This window comes from Seriola aureovittata, chromosome 2 (genome assembly GCF_021018895.1).
Source record: "Seriola aureovittata isolate HTS-2021-v1 ecotype China chromosome 2, ASM2101889v1, whole genome shotgun sequence".
NCBI classification, from domain to species: Eukaryota; Metazoa; Chordata; class Actinopteri; order Carangiformes; family Carangidae; genus Seriola; species Seriola aureovittata.
In genome coordinates, this window is record NC_079365.1 from 17569622 (window position 1) to 17580594 (window position 10973).

At 39.2% G+C, this 10973-nt stretch overlaps 1 protein-coding gene across 2 annotated transcripts; it reads left to right on the plus strand.

Annotated features, from left to right (window-relative positions):
* Positions 1-515: 515 nt before the first annotated feature.
* On the plus strand, positions 516-9488 carry rbm5 (RNA binding motif protein 5). 2 transcript variants are annotated; one of them, XM_056397262.1, is made up of 25 exons: positions 516-655; positions 909-954; positions 1902-2082; positions 2196-2354; positions 2519-2588; positions 3012-3085; positions 3819-3902; positions 4212-4272; positions 4665-4730; positions 4831-4991; positions 5196-5293; positions 5474-5561; positions 5660-5719; positions 5967-6033; positions 6237-6337; positions 6435-6591; positions 7041-7132; positions 7232-7399; positions 7545-7685; positions 7802-7888; positions 8062-8247; positions 8367-8441; positions 8548-8648; positions 8746-8875; positions 8983-9488. In XM_056397262.1, exons 2-25 carry the CDS (start codon positions 938-940, stop codon positions 9106-9108), a joined length of 2550 nt encoding a protein of 849 aa, XP_056253237.1. In that variant the 5' UTR covers positions 516-655; positions 909-937; the 3' UTR covers positions 9109-9488. The 2 variants fall into 2 exon arrangements, with proteins under 2 accessions (XP_056253237.1, XP_056253247.1); XM_056397272.1 differs by having other exon boundaries at positions 7805-7888.
* The last annotated feature ends 1485 nt before the right edge of the window (positions 9489-10973 follow it).

Below are 10973 nucleotides of genomic sequence, written 5' to 3' on the forward strand. Positions count from 1 at the left end.
ATATACAGTTAAACTTTCATAATAATTTTATAATTTTATTTTGTAAAAATCAGCATAACTTTAAGTCAGTATCAATCTAGCAACAAACAGCAACCCTATTTAAATGTGTCGAATGAACAATTTATGACCAATTATTTCTGGATTAGTATCAAAATATTAAATGATTGCAAACGACTTCCATATACTGCAAAAATGGCAAGCTAAAAAAAAGTGATACCCAGTAAAATGGCGGAAATATAAGGTTTTATTACTTTTGTCCTCTGTATGGGCTTTCAGGCAGCATTTCAACCACTACACCATGTTCTACACGTCTGTGTATGTTCTGTTAGCACGGGTTCGTCTCAAGCATTGGCAGACAGACAGCTGTAACAATTTGTGCTTTATCTATATGTAATGTCAACATAATAATAACCGATTGTCAGACCAAAGAAAGAGCCCAGGACTATGTTCTGCCTGTGAGGCAAATTCGGGGTGAGATTTTATCATCACCCAGAATGCACCGGGTTATACACCAATGCATCTTGGGACAAAGAAGGCACTGTCGTAGTGTTGTGGAAAGTCCTTGAACGTGAGATGAATTTTCCTGCTCACAATTCTACAAATATAATTTTGAAAAACTAATAGTGTGCAACAACATTGTTAACAAACGACACTGGTGAGTTACTGCATATTCAGATTGGAAACCGAAACATCTAATAGCTTCGCATTTGCGTAATTGTTTTTGGCATAAGTCATGTCTGTTTGCTAACGTTAGACCGGCTCCATATTATACGTTACAAACATTTTGCTCACTGTAATCTGTATAATGCAACTAAAAGGTGGACTGCTCTCTGTTTGGGATTGTTAATAACTACAATTACGAAAGAATGATTGCATAACTTGGAATTCTCGACATTTGTGCTTTGTAGAGGTCGTGTGAGTGCGAAGACAGTGAAAAATGGGAGCTGATAAAAGGTGAGTTTCAGCGTTCAGCGCTAGCGAAGTTCGCCATGGTAGGTGTGGCTAAGCATAGTAACAGTGTTATTTTGGTCCTAGTTTAAATATTGTCATATCCTCAAAGGGAGTAATAGATTATTGCATTCAAAACATTTGAAACTTAAACAAAACCTTCATTTTAGGGCCAGATAACCTGTGTATTTCTGAAGCCAGGCTCACTTAAATCAGCAATTGGATATGTGAAAAATGCCCACTATGCAAAATACTATAGGAAAGGGATTTTTACTGTCAACAAACGTAGCCTTAATGATGGCACTTTTACATAAATGACACTGTCTCAACTGAGAAAAAAAGATTTTAATCCATCAGCCTGAAATAAATTACTAATTTAATCTCAGAAGCAAAAGTCCAAACAGTCTTGATTTAGCATGAGATAGGAAAAGTGTACATATTGAAAATGATATAATCCAGTGACCATTTGACCACTCCAAGTTACTGTATCTTGTTAAGGAGAGCTAGGCATAACACTCTCCACTTTGAGAGAAGGTTGCCTGTCAGCGGTCTTTTATGTATCTAACTCCTGAAATTAGACCATAAACGCTGGCCAATTTAGTGACTACTGCCCACACCGCATAGATTGAGAAATTAAAGCTGACTGGAAAGGCCTTGATTCCTGATCTTATCTGTGGAGGTGTTCTTTTTCTGGAAATATTTTGTAAGTAGTGAACTACTTAAGACATCTTTAAGTGTTAAACTTATACAGATGTAAATGATCAGAATGCCCTTGTAATCTGCATATACCTCTACAACAGGAGGAAGATATCAGGCTAATTTTTGTTATATTGTTAATCAAGAAATTTTGTAATTCAACTTGCTGTTTCAATAGTATTTGCTTGCATCATACTATAAGGAATAGTCATGGTATGCTGATGTTTTACTTTTCCTTTCAATGTGTTCCTAAATAGGATTAGTCGGACAGAACGGAGTGGTAGATATGGCTCTGAACAGTCCCGCGATGAATCAGAATGGCGCGACAGAAGAGACAGAGATCAAGAGCGAGATCACAACATGCGTCGCTGGGGGGAAGATAGACGTAGTGATCGCTATGAAGGAGGAGATCGCCGAGGATCAAGAGACAGTCCGGAGGTAGTTGTTTTGATATTCATTGACTTTCAATGGTATTATGATGTCTTAGTAAAATGCTTTCTTGTTTGTTGACATTGATACTTAACTGATGTGTTGATATATTTGTTTTAAAGTACAGAGAAAGGAAACGACGCAACAGTGATCGATCAGAAGATGGTTATCACTCTGATGGTGACTACCCAGAGCAGGATTATAGAAGGGAGCCTGGGGAGGAGAAGAAGAGTAAGACCATCATGCTCTGGGGTCTGTCTCCTCATGTCACTGAGGATGATGTAAGTCTTTAGTTTTCTCCTTAAGATATGATTTTTTTTTTTTGTTGTTGCCTAGTTTGGTTTTTATGTGTGTAACCAACAGACTCTGTAACATGAAATGCCTTTTAAAATGGGGGAGGTTTAGAATAATAACGTTAAAGTATCGTCTCTATGTTGTTATTTAGATTCGTTTTGCCATAGACCAACTGGAAGGACCCCAGCCAGTGGATGTCAGGCTGATGAAAAAGAAAACAGGTGAGAACCAGCTATAAGGCGGACCCCAACCTTTCCCCCAGTGTTTGACCATAGGGCCAATCTGCTTCCATTCAGACCCATTTTCCCATAGCAGCTAGAAGAGAATTGTTACTAGGGAGGGGTTTGAAATGTTAATTTAAGACTTTTCATTTCAGTTCATTAAGGATCTTTTTAAGGTAAGTAACAGCAGCAATATTAGTTTTTTAAGAAAGTCAATTGGCAGACACACACTTTGTTGTTGAGTGTGGTTCAAACAGTGATATTCAGCAGGATTTCTTGCTATGGTAAAACCCCTAAGGAGTGTGGCCCATTTTGTACCAAAAAGGGCCTGGGTCGTGAAGCAGTTTGTGGAAGAGTTTGAATAATATGCCCATGGACTCTTAACTAACACGCCTCCCGTCTATATTTGAATGCTGTCTCTAGGTATAAGCCGTGGTTTCGCCTTCGTGGACTTTTATCACTTGCAAGATGCTACCCGATGGATGGAGACCAATCAGGTTGCTTCACAATCGCCAAGTCTAGTTTTAATCTTGGGGATCTGGAAAAATAACCCAAAAGGCAACCAAAGTGCATTGAATAAGTAGTGTGTAAACTGTACAGATCTTGAAAAAAAACCATGGATTGTTTATTACAGAGCAAAACGATTCCTTATAGATTAATAGATATGATTATATTCATGGTTTATGTGTTAATAAGTATTTTGTTTAACTTACTGTTAAGGTAGTACCTTTAAAGCTGCAGGTTTGAGACATATTTTGAGTTAATTGTCAGCTCCTTAATGAATCTGCATTTAAGATAATGAACACATTATCATTGCCTTACTGATAGAGTGATAGAGGCATTATCAATGATATTTGAGAGTTGAGTGCAACCTCAGACTATTCTTTTTCTAAGCCCACCCCTGATTAGAAGAAGATTTTTTTTTTTTTTTTTTAAGAAAGTCACCCTTCTCTTTACATTTTTGTTGGAAGCCAATACATGTCTTTAAAACAGCCTGTTAGGGTCACATTGTACACTCTGCTCCAGCTCAGTCTGGGCACGCGGGTCCCAAACACCTAAAGAACCCTCTATACATCATGCTCACATATACATCATGTGCCTGTCTTTAACACAAAGGCTATCTGTTGGGGGGTCCCTCTTCCCCTTCTCTCCCTTCCAACACTGCTTGCTCTGTTGATGAGATTAATGCTCACCATGAACACTTGAGTGATCTTTATCCTCCTCTTTCAGAAACGTCTGACCATCCAAGGCAAAAGCGTGGACATGCACTACAGTCATCCCAGAAACAAGTATGAAGACTGGCTCTGCAACACTGTAAGTTAATGATCTGTCTTGGTTTCACAGTCACATTATGCAAACAATGCTACTACAGATCATTGCGCACACACACACACACATACTCACACAGACACACACACACAAGTTAGGTCTTTAAATTATAATTGTTGCAGTCCTGTCAGCTAATTTTTTGGTACACCTACATTTGGATAAGAGGTAAAGGTTAGATTGTGTCTCGGGTAAGTATGGTATGCTGCACCAATATAGACTGCCTGTTCTCTGAGGCAGCACTGTTAAGGGCTTTAGTAGGTGTATAATAAAAATGATGTGAACGGTTACTTGCAGTGTGGCCTGTACAATTTCCGGAGGAGGCTGAAGTGCTTCAGGTGTGGAGCAGCCAAAGCTGGTAAGTAGTTAAATCAACAAAAGGCCACTGACAGCAGACATCCGGGCTGCCTGAGGCAGCAGTCCTGGGATGCAACGCAAAGTTTGTGTTTTCGGAGTTGTAGAGGCCGAGTAAAACAAATGATAGTAATTGTTGTCACTCTGTCAGATGTAAGCAAAGTGCATAGATGGAGAAACAGCATGCATTTTTCCCTTCCCACCTGACAATAACACAAAATGGAGACAAAACACAATACACAATAGAGTTTATGAGATAGCCTATCTGGTATTGTAAACATACTAATTTTTAGTGCAGGTTTTTGACACTTATCACTTTATACCTTCCAGTTCTCTGATTACACTGTTCTGAAGGTTATGTTAATGCACCTCTTACTTCTGTCATTCTCTCAACAGAAAGTGAAACCAACAGTAATACTGGAATCTCTGAAACTCAACCCAGTGGAGATTTCTATGGCGACAGTAAGGACTTCTGTTTTACGGCTATAATATTACATTTTCTAATGAGAAATATCCAATCCATGATAGGCTGCTCTAAAACATAGATTTTTGTTCTGAACAGCAATCATTCTGAGAAATATTGCTCCCCTGACCACCGTTGAAGCCATCATGACAGCCCTGGCGCCATACGCTAATCTTTCATCGAACAACATTCGCCTCATCAAGGACAAGCAGACAGGCCAGAACAGAGGCTTTGCCTTTGTACAGCTGTCCTCTCCTCTGGTAAAGTATTCTTTAATATCTACATTTAAATATTGTCACAATATACTGTTAAGAAGCATCATAATTTACTGCTGGAACAACCAAACACTTATCAGTGGATTCCATTTGGCTTTTCTACTAATATCATTCCTTAGTCATCTTAAATGGATGAATTCACCATCTCTCTGCATTTCACTTATAATTTAATATCAATTCTTTTCACAGGAGGCCTCTCAGCTGCTAACCATCTTACAGGGACTACAGCCTCCTCTAAAACTGGATGGAAAAACAATTGGGGTGGATTATGCTAAGAGTGCTAGAAAGTGAGTATAACAACAACATAGTGTAATGTGTGCCCTGGTTTTTTGTGATAGATGAAAAGCCACCAACTGTATTCCTTAAATTTTAAGTTTCTTAAGCACATCTTGAGTTCTTCCTCCAAGTTGCCTCTGGTTTTCCTCAGCCATACACAAATTAGACTTTTCGACATCTGCCTGTTTTAGGGACCTTTTACTACCAGACGGGAATCGTGTCAGTGCCTTCTCTGTGGCCAGCACAGCCATCGCTGCAGCTCAGTGGTCTTCAAGTCAGGTAGGCCCACGTACTCTCAACATGACATCATTTATCATCTCCCAATGATATGTCAATGTCGCATAATCATAATTCACACTTTTTTTCTGCCACGACAGAGCTCAGAGGGAATGTCGGAGTACAGCTACTTGCAAGAAGGCTATACTCCAATGTCACAGGTTAGTAGAAGAAAAAAAAATGTGTACCATTATTATTAATAATATAAATGATAATAAAATATGACCATTATATCACTGATGACGACATGATAAGACATGAGGTTGTACATGTATTTCATAGAAATCTTTAGAAAATCGAGCCACAATTATCTGCATCTCCATTGTGTACGAATTTAAATTAGGTTGTTTCACACTTCTGTAGCTAAAAAATTAATCTTTGCATTTCAATTAATTACTTTTTCAATAGGAGTACCAGACTTACTACCAGCAAGGAGCAGGAGCCAGCACCTCGCAGGGAAATGGAATTCTAGGAGGTAGGAGATGCTTTCACACTTTACAGATGTTGGCACAGTTATTGACCATTTAATATTAGTATTGGAATATTGATATTGGAAAAATAAAATATATTTTTTTCCCAACACATAGAGATCTCCCACTGTATTAATTTGATTCTGTTTGCACACTGCTGTTGAGCATTGGAAAAAATGCTCACAAAGCTTTGCATTTCCAATTTTAGCTGCCCCAGGTGTAAAGATTGTTCCAACTGCAGCTGGAGTAGTAATCTCACAGAGTGCACAAGTCTACCAACCCCATATAATTGCTCAGCCTGCTGTTCAGGTAACACATGTTATCTTTAACTCTGTAATTACACTATAGTACCATTGTTAAAATGCATTGTGTAACGGTCTCAAAATAACAATTACGTTGATTCTAGGCATTGCCACTTGCTCAGCAACTGGAGGCAAAACCCCAGACAGGACATCTCCCTGGCATTGAAGCTGCGTCTGTGCCTGTTGCCCCTGTAGTTGCTGCCACTGTTACCGCTGCCAGTACATTAATAGCCTCTGGACAGACAGCTGACAACAGCAATGGTATGAGCACACAGGATCCCTTAAAACCTTTTCTGTTGTAGTGTGGTGTGCATAATCCTCCCGAGGTCATTGTCATGTACATTGTACTGAAGTGTTTCCCTGGGTACAGCTTGAAACAGCGAGTTTTAACAGTTTGGTTCTGTAGTTTAAGAGTGATATGCTGTTAAACACTAAATTTACAAATAAGTCAGTCTTGACTAGTCTTTTAATACTTTAATTACTGCTGAAGGTGATCTGCTTAAAGCTCATGAGGGCAAAAGGTGCCTGCTTGTAAACTGGTGTCAGAAGGGAAGCTTAGTTGAGATTAAGGCTGGGAACCCTCACTTATTTATGAATAATGCAATGATGTCAATAACTAACTGGTATTTTTAGTTAAAACTATATTTTATAACCCACCAAAGAAGTTTTCTACAGCTTTTGATAATTATGTAATGCTGTACTATTGACAGCTGTTCCTGATACATCCACCTATCAGTATGATGAGTCCTCTGGCTACTATTATGATCCTCAAACTGGCCTCTACTATGACCCAAACACACATGTGAGTAGTGCACAGCCACCTGGCTTTCTGTCATTTTGATGACAGTCACAGGAGTTTATATTGTTTTGATTATGAACATTGTTGTTTATGTCCTTTCAGTATTACTACAACTCTCAGACCCAGCAGTATCTGTACTGGGACAGTGAGAAGCAGACATATGTACCTGCCTCAACTGACGCAAATGCTGGACAAAATGATAACGCAGGCAAAGAATCAAAAGAAGGCAAGGAGAAAAAGGAAAAGCCCAAAAGCAAGACTGCTCAGCAGGTATTATCTTAAACCTTATTTCAGCACTTATTGTCTGTTATGCACATTCTACTTCTTCTTTCATGTAGCCTTTTTGAAAATGTTTCATATTTGAGTTTTATTTTTAGGTTTTAAGTTCATGTTCAAATATATTTGATACTTTCAGATTGCTAAAGACATGGAACGGTGGGCTAAAAGTCTCAACAAGCAGAAAGAGAACTTTAGGAGTAGCTTTCAGCCTATTAGTCAAGAAGAGAGGAAGGAGGCAGCAGCTGCTGATGCTGGCTTCACACTGTTTGAAAAGAAGGTAATCCAGTGGGATTTAATATCTGAAAAAGTTCAGATACTGCATGTGTATACCTTAGAACTAAATGTGCTAAATGGATGGATTGATGTATTTCTTTTATTATTTATTTATTCTAGCAGGCAGGAGCTCTAGACAGACTAATGCCAGAGATGCCAAGGGCCCCTGAGGAGGAGCCACCAACCAGCTCTGTCAACACTTCAAAGGTGAGTGTTTCCGCATCCCTGATTTTGGACGCTGAACTATATCTTGGAGGGTTATAACAATTATTGTCAATGCCATTTTAGGTTAATTGGAAATATATGTGCTCAGTTATATTCAGGTGGTATTTATGGTAACAATATTTACACCTGCCTTTGTTTATCCACGGTGTGGTTAGTGTGGCCTTGTGGCAGCCTACAGTGGAGACAGTGACCCTGAGGAGGGGCTAGCAGAGATTGATGGAGGTGACGGAGGCCAGGACAAGCTGACGGACTGGAAAAAGTTGGCCTGCTTGTTGTGTAGGAGACAGTTTCCCAATAAAGAGAGTCTTATTCGACATCAGCAACTCTCTGACCTCCACAAGGTAATATCACACATATATTGTCTTCAGACCTAAATAAGGGAAGTCCAAAGTATCAGCAGGAAAAGTGTGAGCCCCCATTAATTCATTGAGGTATTCATCTATTCACTGGTCCTTCCTAGAAAAACCTGGAGGTTCTACGCCGATCCCAAATGACGGAAGCAGAGCTGGAAGAGTTGGAGAGGAAAGAGACTGAGGTTGGGCTCAATACAGAATCACCCAGCTGTTAGTGTGTAATGTTGTTCCTCTTTCAGAGTGACTGCATTTGAAAATTCAAAATGTTTTGATTCTTCTGGTGAATAGATGAAATATAGAGACAGAGCAGCTGAGAGGAGAGAAAAATATGGTATCCCTGAACCCCCAGCGCCCAAAAAGAAGAAATTTAGCCAACCAGCACCAGTCATGTAAGCGACTCTGTTTTACTTAAGGTACTGTGGAACATGCTGTTTTCCAGTCCTTGTAGGGCAGGGATGTTTAAATATTTCCCTTTTTCCTTTGCAGTAACTATGAGCAGCCCACTAAGGACGGCCTTAACAGTGACAATATTGGGAACAAAATGCTGCAGGCCATGGGCTGGAAGGAGGGGAAAGGACTTGGTCGCAACCAACAAGGCATCACCACACCCATTGAGGTATCCACAGTAATTATCTCGTGGTGTCTGTGTATCCAGTATCCATCAGCATCAATAACTGTATACCTCTTTTAAAAAGATCTGAAGTTTGTGGTTCTTCTCCTCAGGCACAGATGAGAACAAAAGGAGCTGGACTTGGCACTAAAGGCACCAACTACACCCTCTCTGCTTCAGACACGTACAAAGACGCAGTCCGCAAAGCCATGTTCGCTCGTTTCACTGAATTGGAATGAGACATTAGTCTCAAGCTCAAATGATTGATCATCATGGCCTGCAGATGATTTTGCTCCAAGGTGTCTGCGTAAATAAGGATGGAAGAATTGGCATGGAAGCAAAAGATAGGTCCTTCTTCAATGATTTCACTCCATATATGATCTATGCCTCTTGCCATAAACCAGACCATAGAAATAATTTGTAATGGAGGCATATCAAGAGAGTGAATGACATAATTTATGAGTTGTACATATGCACAGTAAATTTACTTCCCTAGGTTACAGATTTCTTTTGTATTTCTTCTGTTGTAATGCCTTTTTTTGTCACAGCATGTTAAAAAGATTGTACAGTTTATACAAATTCTTTTGTTTGTACATGAAATAAATTACATAAGAGATTACTGATGGTGTTCGAATAATCACAAAAGGCCGGAGTGAGTGTTTTTTTTTTTTTTTGCTTCCTAAAGGATTCTTACCCCTAGAACCCTATTGTTTTTGCTTCAGTTTTATTATTTATACATATTATTTATAATATGTTGCTTACTTTGTCTCTTCCTCTATCTGACTCATCGTCAGCCCTCATATATTCACAGCTGAAACCTGCTGCATTTTAGGAACATACTATAGATTATATGAAGAAAGCTTAACTCACTGTGGTCAGCATGCAGTTTTTAGGACCTTTCATCATGGAGAAGGTGCATGTCTGCATGCATGTCTTCTGTACAACTTATTTAGTGGTAGTTTTAGGGTGTTGTAGTGAGATTGTCCATCCACTAGAGGACCCAGAGTAAAGGCCATGTGCTGACTGGCATCCACCCTGCTGAGGTGTCCTTTAACAAGACACCAAATGTTTCCCAGCTCCAGTTCAGTTGTTGACTTTGCAGCCTTATCTTTCTGAGAAGGTGACACCAAAAATATGTTTCGTCAGTGAGACAAGTCATTATATATAAATGGAGTGAGAGTTTCTGCAGGTTTTACCACATACGATTTAGATCCAGCTGTTCATGACCCATCTTGTATTTGGCCTGGCCTGTTCCAGTCTCTTTCCTACCTGATGGGCTTTCCTCTTGTTGGAGCTTTCAGTGTTGCAAAGAAAGACATGGTGCCATGTAATACGCCTGAGGTGGGTTTTCTTAGCAGTGTAGCAGTGTAGTGGACTGTGTAACCAGAATTTTAAAAAAAAAAAAAAAAAAAACTGTCCTGTCTTAATACATAGTGAGAAGGTGTGGAGGTCTGTTTAAGAGGCACAGGAAATGCCATATGTGTCTTACTGCATTGTTTTATTTAACAATGACATGCAGTGGTATTCTGTGATATGCCAGGGAAAATGTCTAGTTTTCAAGTTCCTTTATTTAAAATACTTTTGTACTAACATTTGAAACATTAAGCATTAAATTGAATTTTGAATATCAATTTGTATTTCTTTATGTTAAAAATATTGACAGGATATGACATATTGATAGGTCTATTTCAAATAAACATGCAATACATCACTCCAGCACTGTGACCAGACCTGGTATAGGCTGAATAGAGCATCATATTAGTCACAGACCATGCAATGCTCAGGATGGTTTCTCTTGTGGCTGTTCCTTTCAGGTGCCTTTCTACAATAATATAAACACTCCACTGGAGACTTTCTGCTTATTTACACACGTGACCGGGGTAAGTATCATATGTACTAATATGGATGTGCGCATGAATAAATTCTGTGTTGTCACAATGGGGCGTTTCTCTGGCTCAGATAAAACACCGCACCAAAGAACTAGTTGACGCGCAGAAAGGAGCATGTCTCTTTAACCTGTCTTTCCTGTCATTTTCAATCCATATTTCCCTGTAACTGATGTTTAATGCAATGTGTTTATTCAAATTTTTAGTTTGAACCCAGA